The sequence below is a fragment of the Botryllus schlosseri genome, chromosome 2 (genome assembly GCF_051294905.1).
Source record: "Botryllus schlosseri isolate E-star chromosome 2, Bs_hap1, whole genome shotgun sequence".
In the NCBI taxonomy this organism is placed as follows: domain Eukaryota; kingdom Metazoa; phylum Chordata; class Ascidiacea; order Stolidobranchia; family Styelidae; genus Botryllus; species Botryllus schlosseri.
The window spans coordinates 10,127,425-10,150,952 of NC_137237.1; the positions used below are offsets into that span (position 1 = coordinate 10,127,425).

General features: G+C 42.6%; 1 protein-coding gene across 2 annotated transcripts; it reads left to right on the plus strand.

The window, feature by feature from the left end:
* The first annotated feature begins 600 nt into the window (after positions 1 to 600).
* On the plus strand, positions 601 to 22,684 carry LOC145433438 (bromodomain adjacent to zinc finger domain protein 2B-like). Of its 2 annotated transcripts, none has more exons than XM_080310540.1 (36): positions 601 to 1,032; positions 1,758 to 1,934; positions 2,309 to 2,487; positions 2,551 to 2,592; positions 2,650 to 2,793; positions 3,367 to 4,443; positions 4,505 to 4,565; positions 5,025 to 5,138; positions 5,659 to 5,846; positions 5,905 to 6,018; positions 6,695 to 6,788; positions 7,453 to 7,559; positions 7,622 to 7,771; positions 8,576 to 8,681; positions 8,745 to 8,849; positions 9,181 to 9,323; positions 9,392 to 9,499; positions 9,760 to 9,944; positions 10,002 to 10,107; positions 10,412 to 10,513; positions 10,578 to 10,691; positions 11,488 to 12,106; positions 12,429 to 12,581; positions 13,030 to 13,104; positions 13,169 to 13,263; positions 13,809 to 13,879; positions 13,950 to 14,371; positions 14,701 to 14,859; positions 16,072 to 16,316; positions 17,120 to 17,388; positions 17,949 to 18,075; positions 18,583 to 19,071; positions 20,432 to 20,499; positions 20,563 to 20,706; positions 20,830 to 20,955; positions 21,883 to 22,684. In XM_080310540.1, exons 1-36 carry the CDS (start codon positions 786 to 788, stop codon positions 22,073 to 22,075), a joined length of 6,918 nt encoding a protein of 2,305 aa, XP_080166666.1. In that variant the 5' UTR covers positions 601 to 785; the 3' UTR covers positions 22,076 to 22,684. The 2 variants fall into 2 exon arrangements, with proteins under 2 accessions (XP_080166666.1, XP_080166667.1); XM_080310541.1 differs by having other exon boundaries at positions 602 to 1,032; positions 10,451 to 10,513.
* Positions 22,685 to 23,528: the final 844 nt, after the last annotated feature.

A 23,528-nucleotide genomic window follows, 5' to 3' on the forward strand; every position in this document is an offset into this window, starting at 1 on the left:
TGTTATACGTAGAGTTGGTACTGCTCTATGCAATTAGCCAGTCGTGAGCGTATTGTGGTTTGTCAACGCGTCGCAGACGGCGTTTGTTTTATGCGAGTGGAATGAATGTAGTTGCTCGTTGTGAGAACCGACACCGGCACTCTCGTTATTGATGCTTACGCGACTCTTGATCTCCATCTCGCGGTGACAAATACTCTGCAATCTACATTGACGGTCTCCAACTGCAATCATGTCTTGCCGTGATTCCCGTAATCTTATCATTTTTGATAATAACCGATAAAATCTGTTGTTTGACGTGGTGTCAAGAAATGGTATCGAGTATCCATACACACCCAACATAAATATCTATCGGGAATGGAAATATTCTGATGCTTATCTCTTGCTGTACTGCATTTGATATTGTATGATATAATGATATAATCGTATCAGTGATATTCGAAATACAGCTGTCAACCAATCATCAGCCGTACAATTGATTGATATGATTTCACCCTGGAGAATATGTCAATATCGTGGATTGCTGTTTTACAAATCGTTACATGTATATCATTGCATCTATAAATATAAGAGTCGATGTTTGATTTGTATTGATATTTTTATTGATTATAATAAAACCTAGTGCTAGTACCTTACCTAGGAAAGCATATCAGAGTGATACGTTTTTCTGCCCCTTTCAAGGAAATTAAACATTTTTGTCATCTTTCTCACAGTACGTATGTAAATCAAGCGACAGACATGTGTATATATTTATGGTAGCGGTACCCTGAGATGTTACCCCTGAAGATATGGATAAGAAACAGCCAAATAAATCTGGCAGGCTCAGTGCCGCGCAACAGCAGCAACAACAACTCGCCATGTTGCAGCAGCTTGGGGCACTCGATCCTAGCATGTTGGGATACGGCATGCCCGGATGCTTTGACCCAGCGCAATTACTCAACCCATTGATTAGTGCACAGTATTCTATGATGAACCCAGCCGCACTTCAGCAAGCGTTCGGTGGTGGTGGTGGACGGAACAGCCAGGGCACCCCTGGTAAGTTGCGTGGATTTTGTAATTGGAAATGGTCACCAACATAGTAAAGCAGAATTAATGTCGTGATCATATGTATCCCGTATACATTTTGCTGCAAAGATGACCAATATCAGTTCCATCTGTGTAAATATAGGCCTACCGTCCTTTTCCATTGACAACAGGGCATCTAAAGACCAGGCAAATCCGTAACAGCACATGATTACATATGCTAATGGAAGATGACGGCATCAACAACATGCCATTGCATGTAATACTGCATTTGGTGCTATGATAATACAGAAGTATTCAAAGTAATTGTTGGTACTCCGTACTCCAGTAGAAGTAGAAGTAATGCCATAAACTAGAAGTAGTAATTTCCTTCTAGGATTAGGTTTGCATAAAAATCTGTAAAGTAGAAGTAGTGTAAACTCCATGACCACTCGATTATATAGTGCAAGTAGGCAGACTACTACTTTGAAAAGTAGAAGTGCTTCATTACTGATCACCTCTGCGAAAATATAACCATGACAAACATTCTCTTACTATGAACATATGCGTAAAGTATTTGTATTGCACAGCACACAGAATATAACGAGTTGAGAAATAGTTTTGAACACGGAAACAAGCGTGTATGAAAAAAAAATCCCTAAAAATAATTGCATATCGAACCAGAAGTGCTCTGTAATTATGCTTGCGTATGACGTTTATCGGTTTATGTATGTAATATTTATCTCTGTTTTATGTAGGTGGAGCAGATTGGTTGTCTATGATGCAAAATCAAGCTCTTGCTGCAGGGCTAGGAGCGGGCTACCTTCCAGGCATGATGCCCGGCTACATGCCTCCAACTGAATTATCGAATCAACACAAAGCATTGATGGGTGGATCGTCGAAGAGCAAGGAGGAATTCAAGAGAATTCACGAAAGTATGATTTGTTTTTGCGTCACTTTGCATCGCACAGCAACCAGGAATGGACTAATGTTATGGTCCTTGAGATTTGACAGGGACTCGTTGGAACCTATCCCTGGTTGGTGCTGTTTTGACACACACAGCAATTTTTGCCGGACAAAATCGTGTACTCATCATTAGGCCTCGAGTTGAGTATTCGAGTACCATTTGTAGCGATGTCATAAGAGCATGAATGATGTGAAAAATTCAAATATGCGTACCATGTCTACACCACGTTAAAGACAATATGATATTTTTCGACCATAATTATTTCCTTGCAATTGAAGGAACCGTGTAGGATATAGCACCCGAATTGTCAAACCCTGTTAAACTTGTGCGTCTTTGTTGCAGCCACATCGCCTCGATCAGATTCCAGAAGCCCCGTCGTCGGTCGAATTCAGCACGAGAGAAATCACTCGCACGAATCTCACTCGTCAAAAGAAAGGCCCGAGAGCCGACACAGTTTAAACTCACCTCATCGACCTTCGAACTCGAAGCATCACGATTCCAAATCGTCACTGCCATCATGGGTACGCTCGCCTATCAGTCGCGTTTTTTAATTCCCGACACACTTCACCCTAAACCTTTTGTAGATGAACAACAACGCGAACAAGGCAAACGAACAGTCGTTTCAGGTAAGATATTGGGATCCGTCTAATTGAAGAGCATCTTATTCCTGGTTGTCCCTTCAGATGGAACTTTTGCGACAGTTCGAGCAGCAGATTATGATGCAACAGTTGCAAATTCAGCAGCAGCAACAGCAGCAGCAGATTAACGCGGCTCTAGAGTCCTTTGCGTCGATGCAAGGGAAAGCAAACGGTCCGTCAAGAAAAGACGTAAGTGGTTTTGGTACTGAAATATCGCTCTAATCTGACTCTCGCGATACTCGTCGTAAATGACATCTGGCCCTAGCTGCAAACTCCGATATGAATCAAAGTGTCTCAAACCAATGAAATCGATACCATGATCAACTAGCTCCGTTCTAAGTGGTGCTCCGACTCGTAATATTTTCTTCACATAACTCCAACTCCGACTCACAGATTCGTGTAAATCTATTCTGAAAATTATACATTTATTACATTTTTTACTTATTATAATCATCATTACATTGTATGGCTCGCGTGAATCTATAATGTTGAATAGTATATTCATATGGAAATGAACCCGAATATTTTCGGCTGACACTCGTCAGGGGTAATCGTCAGCAACTAGTTTCAATATCAATATGCTATTCAATTGTATATTGAAGTTCTGTACCTCCAAGAAGCTCTTCAAATCTATATTATGAATTATATATAGGCCTATGTGGAAAACTTGATAAATTGTGTAACTGCAACGACACTTTTTGTGACATTTGAAAAGTGCACAGGATCGGTGCTGATATCCATATGACTCACCATGTCGTTTAGGCCGAAGAAACACAAAGGGCGCAGGATCAACTCAACGCGATGATGGCGCAATTAATACAGTCCGGCGGAATGCAAGGCATGTCACCGGCTGTGTCGGCTTTGTTAGCGCAGCCTGGCGCATTGGACACAGTGTTAGCAATGAGCCAAATGGCAGGTAACACAGGCTCCATGCCAGGACACAGTCGATCTAATAAAGAGAGTCGCGACCAAAAGCCTGGGACTTCATCACAAAACGATTCACCCAACACCAGTTCTCACAGCAGTCATAAGCATTTCAACTCGCCTGGTATCAGTAAATCGCGCGAATCATCAACACCTCCCAGAAACGCGTCGAAAATGCAAGCGCCTATTTCCATTCCGGGACTGTCCCCCACATTGGCAGCTGGACTGTCGCCCGACCAGGCAATGTTAGCCATGCTGTACAGTCAGCAACTGCAGTACGATGAGTATTTGAAAGAACAGTTATCAGCATCTACCAAGGGAAGTCATTCTCACAAATATCAGGACGGTCACGAAATGGCCCACTCTTCAAAAAGAGACCGTCACCGTGACAATGCATCTCCAAGATACCATCGACCGGCCCAGCACAGTCCCGCCCCTACGTCCGTGTCTAAGGACCAATCCCGTCTCAGCCCTGCCGCTACTCCCGTCTCTAAGGAACAGTCCCGCCACAGCCCGCCGCGGAAATCAAATGACCGTGATCACGGCCAAGGCAAATCCCCGAACGCATCTATCAAGCATACTGCCCCGCCGAAATCACGGGACCAGGAAAACATGTCCGACACCCTCAAGTTACTGTCCACCCTGGCGTCGAACCCGAATTTGTCCCAGCGTGAGATCGCTGCACTGTTGAGCTTCCCGACTAATGTAGACCCGTCGATGGTTCTGGCGGGGCTAGGTCCGTCAGCGGCAAGTCTAGTCCGGTCTGGTCGACGTGATAACTTGGAGGACTTGAACAAGACTCTGTCGGATGCACTGGACCGCGAGAGGCGGAAATTTAACGAGCAGATAAAAGCGGGTATCGAGAGGGAGATGGCAGCAGACCGGTCCACCAATCAGATCTCTGTCATTCATCAGGTTGGCGGGTGTCGATGATTGTTTTGTTGTGACGCTTTTGACGTTTTTTTGTTTGTCGCAGAACAAAGCCAAGACACAAGGCAAGAACGACCACACCGTCTCTTCCAACGCTAGTGAAAATAGTGAGTAAACATGGTGGTCTGTCTCGCTGTTGAGATCGAGTCAATTAATTTTTTACTCGAGTCGCTTAAAAATTTGTCACAATTAAAGTCGATCTTGTCAAGTTATCTCACGTATTTGTTTTTGAGTCGCTGAATATTTTCAGTTTGAGTCGTGTGAGGACATGAGCAAATGCATTTAGGCTAGAACGCGTTAGACTTGTCAAAATTAATACTATGCCGTTTCAAAACTGCAATGATGATATGCAGAAGATTTAGGTATGTAGCTGGGAATGCTCAATTGCTCATTGTTCCATGTTAAATGGAAGCGTATATGGTACATAAATGTAGGTGTTGGTTAACTTCTCAGTCTCAATCGAGTTCAGAATGCTTTCCAGAGTAATCTAATTAATAACTTTGATTCGAAAATATGACTCCGTGTCTCAGGTCTCTTCTTATTTCTCATCTTCCTTGCTTCTCCAGATTTCAACAAAAAGTCGTCCGCTGACGGAACGTCAGACATTCCCAAACACTCTGCACAAACAGACGCCGTATCAAGCGACGGCGACAAGCCAGAAGTAAACACTGCCGAAAAACGTGAGTTCAATTCCGTCATCGAGTTCCTTCTCGAAGGTTTCCCAGTTTCGGTGTTGGCCTTTCAGGTCTAGTTTACACATCGAGATGTTTTACCGTGACCATCACCAGTCAGTGTTCCCTTTGAACATGGTAAAACTTATGGAAGTTGCCGTGGAATCGGAGTAGCTCAATGTCCATTTTACACATTTTGAGAGAATTGAGTTTTTTCTAGTTTTCATTATCTTTCAACCATATGTTGGTCGTGGTTACAAACATAACGATGACCAAGATGTGGCTGAAAAATATGAAATTTTACACAAACTTGATTTGGTCACGATTTGAAAAATGGATCTCAATATTTCTAAAATAGACATTAGCTACTTTGATTCGCGGCGAGTTCTGTCGAGAACCTAATTGATGATGACGTGAAACACTATATATGTTCATGGGGAATATTAATTGATTCCGCACATTGAGAACATTTCTCAATGTCTCCGGTGACGACATATTCTCAACTGTTGCGGTGATGTCCCGTTTACAGATGTCGCTGTCTCCCTCGGCCGAAGTACGAGGCCCCGCATTCCCATCGACGACGAAGTGCTGGCGCCTATAAATCACGGGTGGAAACGCGAAATCCGATTTAAACCGTTCGGGGGCCAGTTGCGAGGTGAGGTGGTCTACACCGCGCCAGACGGCCGAAAACTACGAATGTACGCGGACGTTGTGAAAGTGAGACTCGATGTTTTGTACGTGTCATGCGTGTGTTTCACTCGCTGTTTTTTTGCAGTATCTGGACGAGAACAACATCACGCAGTTGACTCGAAGTAACTTCTCGTTCAGCACTAGACTCCGGTTAGGCACTTTGCTTGAAAGAAAAGATTGCAAGGACGGATCAAGAGAGGTAAAGCTTTGGCTTTTATTCCACGACGGTATCGTGAGTCGTGCTCGGTTTTGAAAGGTGGTCAAAGCAGTACTCGAGTAGAAATAGAATGTTGAAATGTGTAAGCCCGAATAATTTTCGGAATAATGATTGCGCTTGTCAGGGGTAATTGTCTGCAACTAGTAAAGATTTCAAGAGAACTTGGTATATCAACAGTCGTATCGCGATTTACAAGTAAATATTCTGGACGTAATTTTGCCTAAATACTGTAAACCAGTGGTTATCAAGCTGGGAGGCGTAGAGAAGAGGAGGAATTTTTTTTTCGCGATCCGGGCGATTTACCTCCAATTCGTAGATGTTGCTCTGTGTACAGTCCAATTTCATATTTAAAAAATTCTTTCATCAACAGTCATAACCTTCCATGCCATCAAACTATCCGTTGGTATTGCTGACGTTCTGGTTGCAGTCTGTGATATGACGATAAGGGGGCGTGAAATTTTTCCCTAAGGGGGGCGTGTCTAATAAAGTTTGAGAACGCTGCTGTAAAGTGAAGCAGAATTTTTCCAAAATCTTTACAAGTGGGAAAACCTACTCGGGTACTCAGAAAAAGTAGAAGTATACTTGGTTGCTGACCACCTATGGCGGTTTCAACCAAGGCTGGACCGGCTCTTTCATTTTTGTTTCGTTGTTCTCGCAGTGGGTCGAGGTCACAGAGGAGGATTTGGAGCTAGACAGAGCGGCGGTGGCGAGTCCATACACCGACGGTTCCGATCGTAAGGAGAAAGAGCAAGGTAAGGGTGATGAATTCTTTGGTTTGCGACTTCCAATTCCACTTTTATGCCGTTTGTCGTGTCCTTGTTTTGTGATTGACCAAAATGGGGTTTGAGTAAACGTCCTTTGCGATATTCCAACGACCCAATAAAGTTTGAAAAGCGAGTAATATGAATGCTAGGCCTTCGATATCACCCGAGAGTTTCACAGGAGTCGATTGAACCCGAGTCGAGCTCAAAAATAAACAGTGAACTTTAGGACTCGGACTCGAGATAAGCATTATGACTCGTACTCGGCCCGTCGATTTCCGATTTGGACTCGTACTTGACTAGTTGGTGAATTGAAAATAACTTGACTTGACTCGAGTCAAAACTATACAAGCAAAATTGACTTGTGACTTGGTTACAACCAGGGGTTTAAGTATTCATCGTTAGTACTTAATCCTAGTAACATGGTATACCTCAACTCAAGTAGAATTTATGATTTCCAAGTGAAAAAGGAAGTGTTCTAGCCCTATCTGGGCCTAAAAATAGAAATTAAAAATAATCTAAAATCATAGCAACTTTTGTAAGAAGTACAAGTCAACAAAACCTAATTGAGTACTCTGAAAATATCGGAAGCAGAACGTCATCGCCGCTGTCCACATCCATGACAATACGCAGCACGGCCTTTTTCCCATTCTAGAAAGAGAAAAGCAAAAAGAACAGATGCGTCTCCTGAAGGAACAGGAAATCAGGAGATTCGAGCAGCAGCGCATTGAGAGAGAAATTCGCGAACGTCTGGCCTACGAGGTGAGCCAGTACATTACCGTGTTTCGCGGCTTCATCTCTGACCTGGTCTGGGCCTGTTTCAGGAGCTGGAAAGGCAACGTATCGCCGAGGAGCAACGGAGGCAGCACATGCTGCTGATGAGAGCTTTGGAGTCGCAGAAACGAGCCGAGGAGCGAGAGAGAAGACGGGAGGAGATCAGAATCGAGAAGATGATTCAGAGGGAGAAAAAGATGGTGCGTTGCTTTTAGATTTGTGCTTTGTTGATGACGCGATTTCATCGCCATAATTAGCGCCTGCCGCTCAGGGATGGTCAGTAACATCGACGAGTAACAAGTGCTTTCACTATTTTGGAGTACTGAAGTACGTTTTGCCTGCTTGTACTGCTTACTTGAGTGGGGACCAGATATCAGAACTAGAACTAGTGACGAAGTCATCAGAACTAGAACAAGTGATGAAGTCAATGTCACTGTCTACAAAAAGTTTATACATAGGCTTCGTGTTGCGTACGAGAAAAATCCTGGCTCAAAACATGACATTTTTCAACTAGAACTTTGAATTTTGAGAAGTGCACTTAATTTGAAAATTATATGAAACATCAGCCGAATAAGAAACTATACCTATAACTGTAACTTTGAGTTTGAGAAGTGTATCGCATAACATCGCAGTGGAATCAAATTATCTATGTTCATTTTTACGTCTTGAGAAAGCAAGTGTTTCTAGATTTTAATTTACACTTTCAAAAACTTGATTTTCCGAAGACGGTAAAATGTAATATGCCACTCTGATTCCACTGTGACGTCATAAGCTTCATTATATTTTTGAGTGAAACTCCAACTGATTAAGAAACTAGCGCTTCCGGCTCATGAGGCGCACTTCGGCAAACGCAACTTTCCGGCGTTTCCGCCAGAAAGTGAACTGCTATGATCTGTACCTGTACCTTTTTGCTGATGCCCTACCGTTTCACCTCTTCTAAAATTTCTGCTCGGCCACCATGAAGATGGACGTGTTGTTGACATTGCTCTTTATACGACGTTCAGGAGCAGAAACGAATCGCCATGCAGATCGCTCGGGAGCTGAAAATGCCGGTAGAAGACATGGCCGCTATTGGCGCGCCGGACCTGCCCGAATTGACAAGACTCCAAGGTTTGCGTCCTTCGAATTGTGTTTGCCTTCGTGCGCGAACTTGATTTGTTAACGATTCCGCAGGCACGTACGATAACAGATGCCCGCACCAGTTGAGTGGAAACATGTGTGCCGACGTTCTGATGGTGTTGGAGTTTGTGGAGACTTTCAAGGAATGCTTGCGAATCGGTGAGTAAGATTTGTGGTTTGAGATTGTCGGATAGTGTGGTGTGAGGTTTCCGGGGCAAATGAAAATTCCCGATACATGTATCTACCCATTCACAAAATATGTGAGAGACGCATGGATTTGTATTTGAAAATTAAAACGATTCAATGATTTTGGCCATTTTTTAATCAGATATGAATTATGATTATTTTGAAGCTGGATTTGAACTTTATAACCATTTTCAACTTGCCGTTGCCGCATTTTGACTTGATTTTAGACATGTCACCAAATTACGGGCTTGAACTTTTAAACCCGCTCATTTCCGCGAATTGTGCTGACAAACTTCGCTTTCAGACGACGGTGCCTTACCTACCTTCGAACAGCTTCAACTCGGCCTGCTCAACGACCCGGAACACACTGACGACCTCGTCAAGCTCACCATCGCGCTTCTGCATCAGTGCCTGTGCGATCCCGGCGTGCCGGCACCCGGACCTTGGGTCGGTATCTTTATTCTTTTCGCCAAGTCGTGTCCGGGCGTGTGTAATCGCTCCATTTTCGGTTACAGTTACACTGTCTGACCGGGGTGAAGGTGACCGACATTGATGTCAGCGAGGATAATTATTCTGAAATACTTCGGCTTTTCATATGGGCCAGGAGCGGTTACAAGACTGAGGTAATTTGATGAAAATTGTGATGTACAGACAATTTGATATTTGAAAATTTTGGTATTTGTGATGTGATGTGATTTAATTATATACATGTATAATAGATATTATAAATATTGAATTGAAATCATTTTTAATTGTAATAACCCAGGTAGTCTGTGGTTGTAATTCTCTAAGACTTCTAATACTCAAATCGATCTATACACAATACGCATATGCTGTGAAGCAAGAACACCGATACATAGATACTGATAAACCATATTTTCAGATTGCCATGAAACTGGAAACACTGTCCTTTCTATCACTGTCGGCCGACGAGAAGACGACGTCCCTGGCGTTCCTAGTCAACGAGCTTGTCTGCAGCAGACCCATCTGTATGGAGATTGAGAAGAATCTTGACACCATCGCCACGTTGAAGCGAGACAAATGGATCGTCGAAGGTCAAATGAGACAGTGAGTGAATCTACCTGTGCTTTAGTCGGTCACTGTTTACAAAACGTTTATACATAGGCTTCGTGTTGCGTACGAGAAAAATCCTGGTTCAGAAAGCGCACCTCCCGAGGATGACGGTGCTTCGACAACGTCGGTGAAATCTGCGAACACGGCGGAAGACGGGGTAGGTTTCCTTGTGATGTAAGAATACTTATGTTGTGATGGGCTTTCAGTGACTACTATCATTTTCTCGTGAAAGCGTTGAGGTGGCTCACCTTGGAGAGGTATTCTGACGATTACATATTAGTTGGCCGGGTTTTTATGTTCACCCGCAAATGCACTGTGGAAGTATGGTTATACCATAGCCGAGTAATTTGCGGGGATTCGACCATCGACTGTACAGACTCCGTCATTAGTGCTCCGTCGTTAGGGCAAATTAAAATCTTACTAAATACTTGAATGTACTCGGTACTGAATCAAACATGGAGAAAGCACAGCTGAAAAGTCGATTGTGTCCATTATCGCAGGCCGAAGGAGGGGAAGACAACGCGGAATCCACATTCCAGAAAAAAATGGAGGAACTCACGCAGGTATGTCTGAGTTATGACGCGCGTCGCTTTTCGTCCGTTTAACGCCGAAACTTTACTATCGCAGCAACACAATTCTTACAATACGCAGCTGGTGTGCAACGCGAAACCGCTACGCGCTCTCGATCTCGGGCAGGACAGATACAAAAGAAGATACTGGGTTTTGCCGCATCTCGGCGGGGTGAGCGAATTATTGCGAGTTATCGACTTTGCGGATAGGTCCTAGAGCACGTCAGTGGTATTCAAAGTAGAAGCAGACGGCAAGTGGCAATTTCTAAGACTTGTGGAGATAGAAAAGGAAAGCAGATTAGGCGTCAGATACTTTATAAATTACGAGATCCACCTTTGTGGCCACTGCAAAATAACTAACTACTCTACAAATAGACGTAAAATTCAAAAATTTATTTGGCAGTTAACACGTTCTTATGACGATTTCAAGCACGAGACATCCCTAAGTAGGGTTACCGTATTTTGGGTTCGGGAAAGGCGGTAACTTTTTAAAAATTTTCAGACATACAATACTGGAGTAAAATCTGGAATAAATGGTAGGTTTACAACGAAATTGTGGTTGGTTGACTAAAAAAAACATCGTCATTTACGAACGAACCACGAATTTCCTGTCCAGCGTCATTTATACCCATTTTCACTCGAATATATCCATCATCTTAGCTCCTGAAGCTGTAAAGTAGGACGAATTGCCAAAAACCTGAAAAAAGGGAGGGCAAATCCTCCTAAAGAAGGATGTATGGTAACCCTATCCCTAAGCTAGCGAAATGTAAAGAGCAAGAAGCTTTTGTCCGTTAACAATCTATTAAGCTGTATCAGAAAGAAGATTTGGTCGAGGGGCACATACGTTTAGCAGTTATCTGAGGTGACCACTTTCGGAATTGCAGGGTGTGTCTTGGTACCAACGCAAAACCACTAACGACACGAGGAAAAATTGGATTTTTTCAACATGTTACCCTGAAAATTGACAGGTCTACGTGGAAGGTTTGGAGAGCGGGATATCGTACGAAGACGACGACGAAAGCCCGGACGAAAACGAAGATTCCGAAGAGGAGGAGAATGAGGAGGAAGAAGGATCTCCAAAGGGGGATGATGAAAACAATGAAGATTCCGAAATCATTCCGACAGAAAAACAAAATAGCGACTGCGATTCCCGAATGGAACCTACAGAAGCTGACGAACTCACAAGCGAAAGCAAATCACTTGACGATCCCACTGCGTCGTCCAAAGACATCGCCAAAGTTTTAATGATGCTGTCTCGCGAACCGGTGAACCACGAGAGTAAAGCCCCGGGCCACGTGCCACCCGCCGAGGACAGGTTACTGAACAGCGTCAACGGCATGCCGGAAAATGACGACAGCCCGAGCCGGGCCGCGTTGGAGGCGGTGTCGGCGTTAAACGCCATGAAAGCAAACTGTGAGACCAAAGGTTTGACGCCTGGCGGGTCGGAGAAGTCTGCTACTGTGAATCAGACGGTCGGGTCAGGTCATGCAGGTTCGAAATCTCCAGACCTGTCAGACGGGGTGGTCGCGGCGGCTAAAGCGGTTGCGGCAAAAGCGGTAGCTTCTACCTCGCATCTTCTGTATCCCAGTGAGTTTTTTTTTATTTATATTATACATTCATATTTTTTATTTGTAACTTTTTTTACTGGGAAGCGTGATCGCAGGCCGGGGCTGGGCACGTACGAGATGTTTAGTTTAGGAGATTTTGTCTCGATAACTGGGACTTGTTCCAAATGCACAACAAGGCTAAGTTGTTGAATTCAAACGTAGCCGTATGTCAGTTTTAGCAATCGAAAATGCACATTGTATCTTGTTTCCATAAAAATTTTCCGCGTCACTGTCTGTTTTCAATCCTGAATTCCTCAATTTGTGATCGTTACCGGTCGATACCATCTTGTGATTTCCTTCAGAAAACGACTGCGCTGCCGATACTAAATCAAAGAAGTGGTATCTGACGAGCCAGCCCAGTTCGAAATCGCCAGATCCGAACGACGACGTGGTCGAGGCGGCCAAGGCTGTCGCGGCGAAAGCGGTCGCGTCCACCTCGCACCTTCTATATCCGAGTGAGTTGCTTCTTATAAGCGGAAGGCCGGATTATAAGTCCCCGTTACATTATTGTTAGTCCGCAGACGCAGAATTATTACTTTGTTCTAAAGGGGTCCCTGACCAGAAAAAGTTGGGAGTCACTGTTCTAGTTCTAGACATCCCTGAAATCAATCAACAAATAAGCAGTATGATACTAAGCGACCGCGACAACACTGAACAAGACCTAAATAAAGGCACAAAAACTAGGCGTGGAATAATTACTTCTTTACTTGGAAATATCCTACTTTTACTTATAATTGATTAGAAATTTATGGCGTTGCTTCTACTTCTACTTCTACTTGATTACACACATTTCTGTACTTTGATTACCTGTGCTTTTGAATCAATAATTCCTTAACCCGATAGCATACGTTTCCTCTACTTTCCAATAGTTATTCCACCGTCATGTTATCTTAATGCGTTCAGAAACTGAAAACACCGCCAATTCAATAGCAAAAGCGGAGAAGCCCGGTGATTCGAAAACTCAACCTCACGATGACGGTATCTGTGAAATGCATTTTATCTTTTTAATGTACATTGCTTACTATCAATCTACTCACCGCAGGCGGCAATGGTACAATGCCGATAGGAAAGCACACGATAAACGCGTTGGTACAGATGGGAGTCGACCCGGCGGCGTTGAGCTCGCAGCAATTGGAGGTGAGATAGTATATTGTATGTATATGATGTTTTAGCATCAATCTGCTTGATTGTCGTGCCCTGCCTGTATGCGGAGGTGGTCAGTATCGAAGTACTACTACTGTTAAAGATTACATAAGTAGGTTCACTACTTGTACTGCTCAAGTGGTTGTGTTTTCAGACTGCTTCCATTTCTGCTGGAACAGTTTTTTTCAACCCTAGTAGGAATCCATGTATTGCAGTAACTGGATGTATCTTTAAAGTTATAGGCCTAACTGCGGTGTCATTATTCGTTATGCGTTAGTAACGAATATTCAGCTCGCAATTTTGAATGTAACCACATCCGATGAACCGCTAGAAGTACGCGAGCCCTCTTGAGTAGTTTTGACATGCATTTGAAATTGCTAGTTGGATGCGAGTAGAAATTTATAGCATTACTTCTAATTGTACACTTGTATTAATGCTGATTACTTTGACCGTGTCTGCTGATTTGTACTTTTAATGAAAATACTCGCGCTTTTCCTTGAAATTCGGTCAAAATCTACCGAAAATTGATTTCTTTCCAGGCGCTATCGCACTTGGACATTCCGACGTCGCCTCAAGACGAACATCGCGTCAAAGAGGAAGTTTCGGATGAGTACGATGATTGCGTTTTAATTTTTTTATTTCGATAGCGCTCTGAATTGTTCCTCTGCGTCGCTTTTTAGCGTCAAACCCGAGACGGAATCCGATCAGAAAAGCGAAGATGCCGTCGCCGATGATGAAAATTTGGCGAAATCTGATGACACTCCGATGGACTTGACCAAAAGCATGTCGGCCGACGCCAGCGAAAAGACCAACGACGTTAAACCGTTTCCGACAAAAAGAGACGCACTGCAAGCAAGCTCCGACGTGAAAGCCGTCGAAAACAAGTTTTTCGTGCCGATTCCGTGTACGAACGGCGAAAAAACCAATGTCAAGACGGAGCAAGAGCAATACAATCAGATTGTGTACTCTTGCCCGTCTCCGAGCATCCTGGCAAACTTCATCATTTCTTCGGCGAATTTCGGCCAGCTTCCGCCGTTGGACGGAATCAAATTCCCGATCAGACCTCCCGACGTGAAGGAAGAGCCAGATGCGATACCACGAGGTAATGATCTAGGTTAGATTAAGACATTACATTGAATCGGAAAAATTGTGGATTCATGTGAGACGCAATTGTAGTATCGATAGGGAGAGAGAAAGTACTGTTTTATCGGCTCCACAAAAAATATATATAAATACATACGTAAAGTATATACTAATGCAGAACTAGGCTCTAGCAAAGGTATCGGGAGATAATCATATCAGTTACAGCCTGAACGGAAATTTGTTCCATCATAGAAGATATACTTGGCCCAACATGAAAAAAAACATAGAAACAAAACAACACAGTCGTCAGATAACGTGACGAAAACAAAATTTAAAAATATCTTGCAGAACATAAGCGCGGCTGGTGGAGAATCGAGAGCGAGTCGGAACTGCGCAATCTCAGCGAAAAGCTTCACATGCGCGGCATTCGCGAGAAACAACTGCACAAGAACATCACGAAAAACTTTGAATTCTGTGCCAGTTCGATGTCGGATGCTCTGAAACCCGGTATGCTCCGCTTTTGTTCATGGCGTAACGATACCGTTACTCGAGTTGGTTTTGTCTAGTTTCACCTCAAGAGGTCTTTAAACTTCGTCCTTGGCTTTGGAATCCAGAGTGCTTGCTTTTATAGCATATAGTAGTGTGGCAATGTCCGCATTGATTCATGTGATTGAGTGACGTGTGGCCTCTCCTGACAGTGATATGGCTTCTAAAATTGCACATTTTCATCTCTATTAATCGCAAAGATGCGATTTGCGATTTTGACTCGCCCCAACAAGATAGCGACAAGATAACGTAATGGTGAAGCGTCCGCCTTCTTGATCGGTAGGTCGTGGGTTCGATCCCCGCCTGGGTCAGACCAAATACCTGATTAGTAACACTGGTATCCATGACTTCCCTGCTTGGCGCTCAATCATTAATGGGTTAGCATGGAGGGGTGGTGCATGACTTAGAAAGCCGTTAAAGGCTGTATCTGCACCTACCTTGTCCAGCGGCATATGGACATCATGCACTCATGATATGCATATGCGCAGAACGTGTGTATTAGGGCTCTTCAAAAATGACTTTTTTTTCTCAAATCGTACTGGCTACTTGATAAAATTGTTAGGTTGCCTAATTTAAGCCTACACACAAAATTTGATTCAATTCCAGCCAGTAACCGCTTTGCTACAGGAGAAGAAAATTTCTATTTATTATATAAAAATAAATGATAAAAAATTTGAAAATTTTCTGTTCACCCCATGAAAGTGTTAGGCTGTCTATAGAAACGATCCTCACCAAATTTGGTTCAATTCCAACCAGTGGAAGCCAGGATATTGTCGTCGAAAAATTTGGATTTGAATAAAATAGTATTTACGGTGACCGATTCTTTGTTTATTTATTATAGTTGTGCTCACCGTAAATACTATTTTATTCAAATCCAAATTTTTCACTTCTATCAAATCACTTCTATTTATTGAATTGAAGTTTTGAAATGACTTGTACTCGTACATAAGTACCTTGGATGAATATTTTGACAAGCTCTTTATATGTGAAGCACTCTCGTTGTCTGAATTTTAGTTGATGTGAAGGATCTTGTAGCTGCATATTTCGATATTTCATTTTCTCATCTTGGGGCCCTAATTTCTGCTACCCTGTCTCCCCCGCGAACGTTACGATTTACGATCATCTGTCAATTTGATGTTCAAACAATCGCTTTGAGAATTGTTACATTTGCAGAACACCGGTTCGCTGTTCTCACGAAGGACCCCGCAGCTGACACTGACGGCAACAGCGAGGACACTACTGAAAATTCGAAGACCAAGAAGTCCACCCGCGTTCAAAACCATAAGGAAAAGCGGTCGGACGACATACCCTCGCGGTTGTTGAACTCAGAGGCGTTAGCTTTTCAAGTCGAGATGGATACGTTGAGACAGGTTGAAGAATTGGCTACCCGCTGCATAAACATGGCCATACTAACACCGGTTAGTACATACGTTTGCTGTATGAGCAAAGAGCATGAAAGTGTATGAAAACGTCGTATAATATAATATCGAGTGTTAAAGATTGTAATTTAGTACAGTGGCTCGCAATCATTTTATGGTCGCAGCCCAATTTCCTATTTGAAAATGTCAGCATCTTGCCCAAACCTACTCAATGCCTAGTTGGGAAGCTGATTACTAGAAGATATGCAATATGCAGAAAAATGCCCCACTGAACTAGATGATATCAGGGTTTTTGAGGTGGATTTGTCTGACGCGTGGCACCCGGCGCTCAACAAATCGGAGTGGGTTGCATGGAAAATCTGGGATCGATGGAATATATGAGACTTCCAACATTTGCACAACTGTTGGGCCGTTCAAATCGAAATAGCTTACGATTAGTATATTGGTGCCAAAATATGGGAAAACTTAATGTGTGAACGTCGTAATTTACTTTCTTGTGAGTTCGACAAAGCAATGTTTTAAATACACCTCTAAATTGTATTTGCAATTACCAAATAACCGTAGACCTTATTTTATTCATTCAATTTCTAATTATTTTCTGTAATGCTGTATATTTTATTTTATATCTTGTACTTTTGCACTCAAAATTTTTGATCTTCTGCAGGAGAATGCCACTGGTCCGTGTGGCTCAGGTGACTCTGTTATATGGAACCTGCCATCTGAACCTTGCTTATCTGTGTTTCACTTGATTGCAATTTTATAATGCCTGCTACTGATTTGCGCGGTTGGAATATGAGGATTCCCTCTTCGCTTTTTTCATTTGTTTGTTGCTGCGTTTTCAGCAATGGAAAACCGAGGACGCAAAGCCGAGCATATCGAGAAAAGATTTGGAGCACGTGCCTATCGGTCCGTTGAGAGACAGTACGGGAGCTGAAATCAAATTCGACATCGCGAACCCGATTCTACACGACCCAAAAAGCGCATTGGGAACAGCTGTTAACCTGCTGGGTTCTCTCGAGCGTGCCGTATGCCGACGCTATCTGAAATGGCCCCTCGTGCGTAAGGGTGGCGCTTCAGAATTCAGCAGTCTGCCTTCGTTGTCAGAGTCAGGGTAAGCTGCGTATTTTTTGAGGTTCTAGTGTACTTGCTTATCCACACCGACAAGTGTTCCCTTGACCATCGGAAATGAAAATTCCCTGGCAACATGACAAAATTTGTGTGGTTTATATGTCTATGTAAGTGGTTCTTATCGAGTCTTCAGAAAAATCCTTTGGTAAGGCAGGCACCCGATTCATACGACAGAAGGCACTCTACTCTGATTTGTAGCAAATACTCATCATAATTTTTTGTTTTGTGTGAGAATCACGGTTTTGTTCTATTAACACTCGTATTGTGCACCAGTATTCTTAAATGTGTAATGTAGTAGAAAATTATTTTTCTGATGAATTAACCGAATGGTCTGGGTTAAGGACAACTGTTGGATATTTGTATGTCTGGACAAAAATTTCACGGATATCACCTGCTACCAATTCTATGCATGCAAACCTACATATGGGAAGCACTCATTAGTGGTGTTGATGGGAGAAAACTTCTCGGTACTAATAAGAAATTTTGCTGGAACCGGATTTAATTATTTCCGTTAGCACTTGCTTATTGTGCTTCGTGATGCAGTGCTCTAGATGTTGCTGCCGGACTGCGTACTTGGCGGACCGCCGTGGTGTCGTCGACGAGCGCTTCTCAGCTGTCCCTTTGCGTGCGCATGCTCGATTCCTGCATAGCTTGGAACAGATCCGCTCACGTGAGTGAAGTTAGATGGCTTTAGAACACTGGTTCTCAAACTGGCATCCGAAAGGGGGCGCGAAGCTGCCTGAGATAACAACGATATTTCTTGAACCTAGAATGAGTTTGATTTATACTGAAACGTCCAAGTTTCAAAAATGGCAATTATGGTAAATATTTTACATAGTTTGGTCATAAATTTGTGTCCTTTTCACAAGTGAAATTCTCCTGAACACTTTGAAAAAGCGGCCGAATCGCAGTAACCAAATGTGTTTTCGAAGATTCTACCTATTGGAAGTGTCATTAGTCGTTTTGCGTACGTGGCGTATGCATATCTTGCAACTTAGAAAGTATTTACGTACATCCGATTAGAATCCTAGAATTCTAAGTTGACCATTATAGGGCCATGTATAAGGTAACCAGCGGACTTGTTGACATAATGGTCGTATCGCTGGCCACTATTTTCTAGCATTTTAGAAATAAACTTCTGTTGTCTGTCGATTAATCGGTGTACGCTTCCGCCTAGGCTCTGACACCGGTATCGCAGCAATCCGAATCAATCGAAGACTCGCCGAGCAGCGGAAACAAGAGCAAGAAGCGTAAAAGCGAAAAGAAACCCGCGTCGAAAAGCGCGGCAAAACCAGACGGCCCGGCGACAAAGAAACGGAAAAAGAAGACTCCGCCGCCGGCGTCATCGCCTGCGAAAGCCAAAAAAGTGAAACGAATGCCCATCGACACGGCCGACGTGATATCGAAATCGCAAGGCCCGGAGGAGAGTCGCGCCAACGGCTTTGCGAACTGCGACGACACGTTTGACGGATCCTTCGACGGGGCTGCGGATGAATCCGCGAACACTACTGACGGGGATCGCCACGATTCTGATTTCAGAAACACGAACGACACGGACTCTCCGCGGTCTGTCCGGCGCGACTGTGACAACGCGTCCGACGAGTACAAGCCAAGTTCGGAAGTGAAAAAGAAAAAGAAGAAGAAGAAAATCGCTCGTGACGGCCAGGTACTATATTTGTTCTTTTTAATATTTTCGATTTATTTTAAATTAATTGAAGAAAATCGATCTCGACAGAGATAATTCATCCCGCCTGCCATGTATTATTTTGTATTTTTAAAATTTATTCATTTTATATATACATGTATGGATGCAGAACTTATAATTTGCTGTAACGGCTCATAGCTTGGGGATAGTTATTAACGCCACTTTTTAAATTGAGCTGAAATTCCACGACCAATCTTCCGAAATGAAACTATGTTTATGAAATACTGAAGTAAACTAAGTAAACGAAAGATTGTCCAAAATAACAGCAAACAAAGTTGGCCGGGAGACAAACCTATACATAGAAGGAACACAAGTTAGCAAGTTGCAACCACACATCTAACGCAACTAGCAACATACTCTGGCGCCTAATCAATTCATAATTACTATAACAAGTTAGTGCAGTAACACATGTGACGTTACTTTACATATATATTTATTAAGGGTTGTTGAAAAATAACTTTTATGTTCAAATTTTACTGGCTATTCGTTAAAATTGGTAGGTTGGCTAAAAAAAACGCTGTACACCAAATTTGGCTCAATTCAAACTTGTAGCAGGAATTCGAAAATATTAAATTTATTATAGAAACTTAATTTTATTTCAAATTTCACTTTCAACCCCATGAAATTGTTAAGTTGTTCAAAATCAGGATTTCTAACTAATTTGGCTCAATTCCACTCACTAGAAGCAAAGCTATTGGAACACTAAATTTTGGATTTGATAAAAATAGTATTTACAGTGACAAATTCTTTAATTATTTATTATAGAACTACCCACCGGAAATGCTATTATTTACAATGCAAAGTTTGAACATCTATAACTACGCTTCTACCGAGTGAAATTGAGTCAAATTGGGTACGCATCATATTTGTAGACATCCTAACAATTTCATGTGGTTACCAGTAAAATTTGATTTGAGCCAAATTTGGTGTGCAGTGATTTTTAGCCAACCTTTCGATTTTATCAAATAGCCAGTAAAATTAGAAGAAAAAAGTTATTTTTGCACAAACCTAATATGTATCAACAATTAAACATATCTACTGCATCATTTCCTTAATGTGTTATTGCTTTGTTTTCAAAACATGCTAGATGGTTGATGGATGTGTGTGTGTGTGTGTTCATTATATGTGTATGTGTAATGAGCTATGGTTTGCACCAAATGCTGTTACGGATGGCAACTGCCTCATCTCCTGATCTCCTAGTTTTATGTTCTTTGTGTGACGAATAACAACATAGAATCTCATTTAATTGTAATATTCTTTCACATTTCATTTCTAAAACTTGCAAACAAAACTTACCGGACATGATGATTCCTTCCTCCAGGGCGAGCCCGCCGCTAAAAAACCGAGCAAGCCGCGCAGGAAATCGGATGGCGACGTGAAAATCTGCAGGTATCTCCGATACAAGCTTGGTTTGTGTTATCGTCACCGCACGTAAACACTTTTGCCTTTCAGAGAGGTTTTACGAGAGCTACAGTCCCACGAGGACTCCACCTGCTTCCTGTTCCCTGTCGACTGCAAACTCGTACCAGGCTACCGGAAGATCATCAAGAGGCCTATCGACTTTCACACAATCGAATCGCGTTTGAAAAGGGGCAGGTGAGGACGATTTTTTCTACTTCAACTTGCCATGTCCTGGCTACTTGCAGTTGAGTAGAAATTTATGGCAATACTTAACTGAGTAGCAATGCTTTGACCACATCTCTTCACTTGTCTATTAAGGTATAAAAGCAAAGAAGAATTCGTATCCGAAGTGAGATTGGTATTTGACAATTGCCAGAAGTTTAATGAAGACGAATCGAACATAGGCAGAGCTGGCCACAAAATCCGAGCGTTTTTTGAGAAGAGGTACATTCATTACTAATACACAGATTAGTAAACGCACTGACAGGTCACTCTCGGCAAATACGTAGCAATGTTTATATTGTGCCTGTGTGCAAGCTTGCTGATACCACCGCATATTAGACTTCTCACCAATTTACATACTTAATATAATTTGTGACTCTTATCATTTTGGTAGTTTAGAAGTGACATGACACTATGTTTGAATAGCTACATGTGGTGTTGCGACTGTTGAATGAAACTGAGGTGACCAGCTGACTTGAAGACCTGAAGGTCGTATCGCTAGCCACCATTTCACAGCATTACTTTCTTACACCTTAAAATAAACTTCTGTCTCTCTGTCTGTTTCCTAGTAGCCTACAACCCATTTGAGACCAGTTGTATGTAAAAGCTAAGCGAAAATTCGTTAAATTTAAGGATATATCGCAATATGTTAGAGGCTAGCAAACAGTAAAGTCACATTTCCTTCAAAAGAAATCAAAAAATTGAATCTGTGGATTTAACAGGACACCGCTTTGCAGAAACTTCAATACAACTATGTATGACATGTCTATGCAAAAGACAGCATTAAATAAAGTTTGAAATATTTGCTTTTGAATTGCATACATTTGTCGCGATTACATTTTGTGTTAATGTGGATTGTTGAAGGATGATCGGTACGCAAAATCGGTTTTCAATTTTACTTGTGCGCAAGGTCAAAAAGGTTTGAGCCGTCATGCAATCGTGCATATCCGCATTAAAATCAAATCATTGAAATTTAATCGAATTCGAAAAATTTCATCTGACTTTGCTCGAGTCAAAATTTACGGTGACTCTAAATGAGTTGTGTCTCGAAGGTACCCAATGCCATACATTTTGATTTTTCCTTGAACCGAAGACCTGTCCTAATCAGATCCAGCACTTGATTTCTTATTGCAAAGTCTCACATTTCAGATGGTTCGATGTGCTGAAAAACCAATATGGTGTCGTAGCTCCTCCGCCTGAAGTATCCCTTCCAGTCACAACTACGTCGGTAGAGTCAATCGATGCTAATATCAATGAGAGTCCGCTACTTCCTGACCAGGATTCATCTGACTCGCCGACACCGGAGCAAGATGTGTCTGGCATGGATTTTGAGTACACATGAAATCTTGACTAAATTATACGGATGGTGCTAAATCTATGCAGACGGCGGATACGTGATGCAGTAGCGTCAATAAGGAAGAATGTGCGAGCGATTTTATTTTTGATGCGTCACCTATCGGCGGCGTGTTGAACATCTGTGGATGATTGTTCTTTTTTAAATGAGCTTCGAGTGTAGATCCTGGCAAGTGAATGACGCAGTGTCGCCGCGTTATGGGCGCGAAGTGACTTGGTTCTTTGCAGTGCGGCGCGTAATGAAATGGGTATTTTGCAATCAATTTTCTTCAATTGTTTTGAACCACTGATATTGCCACATGAAATGAATTTACAGGTATTTAGCTGGGTTTCAATTTATTCCGTTATAGCTATCATGTGATAAAGCACACTTTCTGCGCCCGGGAGAGAAGAACGTTTTTACGACTTTGTGCTATTTACGTGACTTGTTCTCTAATTATTGCTGCTTAACTATTTCATTGCCTTTTTGTTAACATAACGACTGTTGCTTGATGTTTCGTCGTGGCGTGTCTTTTGTCTTTTGCCTACTGTTGCAATAAAAGGCATATGGTGGGTAGAGGAGCCCTGAGATGGCATACTCTATATTTGCCGAAACCGATGTTGTCGCCTCTTGTGGGTTATGAGTAAGTGTACTTGAGGTTATCATCCTCACGCTCCATCACTTGATCAAATGTAGGGATGGAAGTTGTGTGAGGATCGTTTGGTTCATGCAATGGGAGATTTTCACATCTATGGTCCAGACACAGGTGGTCAAAGTAGTCACTACTAGTCAAGAAGGCTACTCAGGTAAAAGTAGAACTTTTAGAAGCAACCTAAAACTACTTGGAGTAGAATTGACTGACTTTAAATCTACTCAAGTAAGTAAGTGGAAGTGGAAACGGTAGTTTCAAACGTTATGATGCGCCATATTCACTGTGATTTCATATGGGCGACAATGCGGTGTGAACGGAGCCACACAACCCGATAACTAAATCATATTCATCGATACTTTCTTGAAAACATATTTGTCACTCCACATCTACTATGCGCGAAGCGCGACGAAAATTATGGGCTTACTTAGCTTTTATGCAGGGCCGTAACAGCACTTCGCCAGCCCCCCCCCCCCCCCCCCCCCAAAAAAAAAAAAAGAAACGTTGGTCTTGGGCCCACCATAGGGTCATAAACCGAACTTCTGGGGGGCCTCGCCCCCCAGACCCACCTCGACTGTAAGCTGTTTACCGCTACCCATCATCTGTGTTGAGAGTCCGTCCGACCCCCCCCCCCCATCACGTTGTTCACTTTTGTCACGAAATAAGGGTCACAGTTTAGTGAGCCAGCGCGAAAATTTTCGATAATTCATGATAAAATCAAATTGCTATTTCTTCACTGGCATATATTTTTTCCCTGCGGAATGGTACTTGTCTTGTGAGGTTCAGATTGCCAAGACATGAACATTCGGCGCC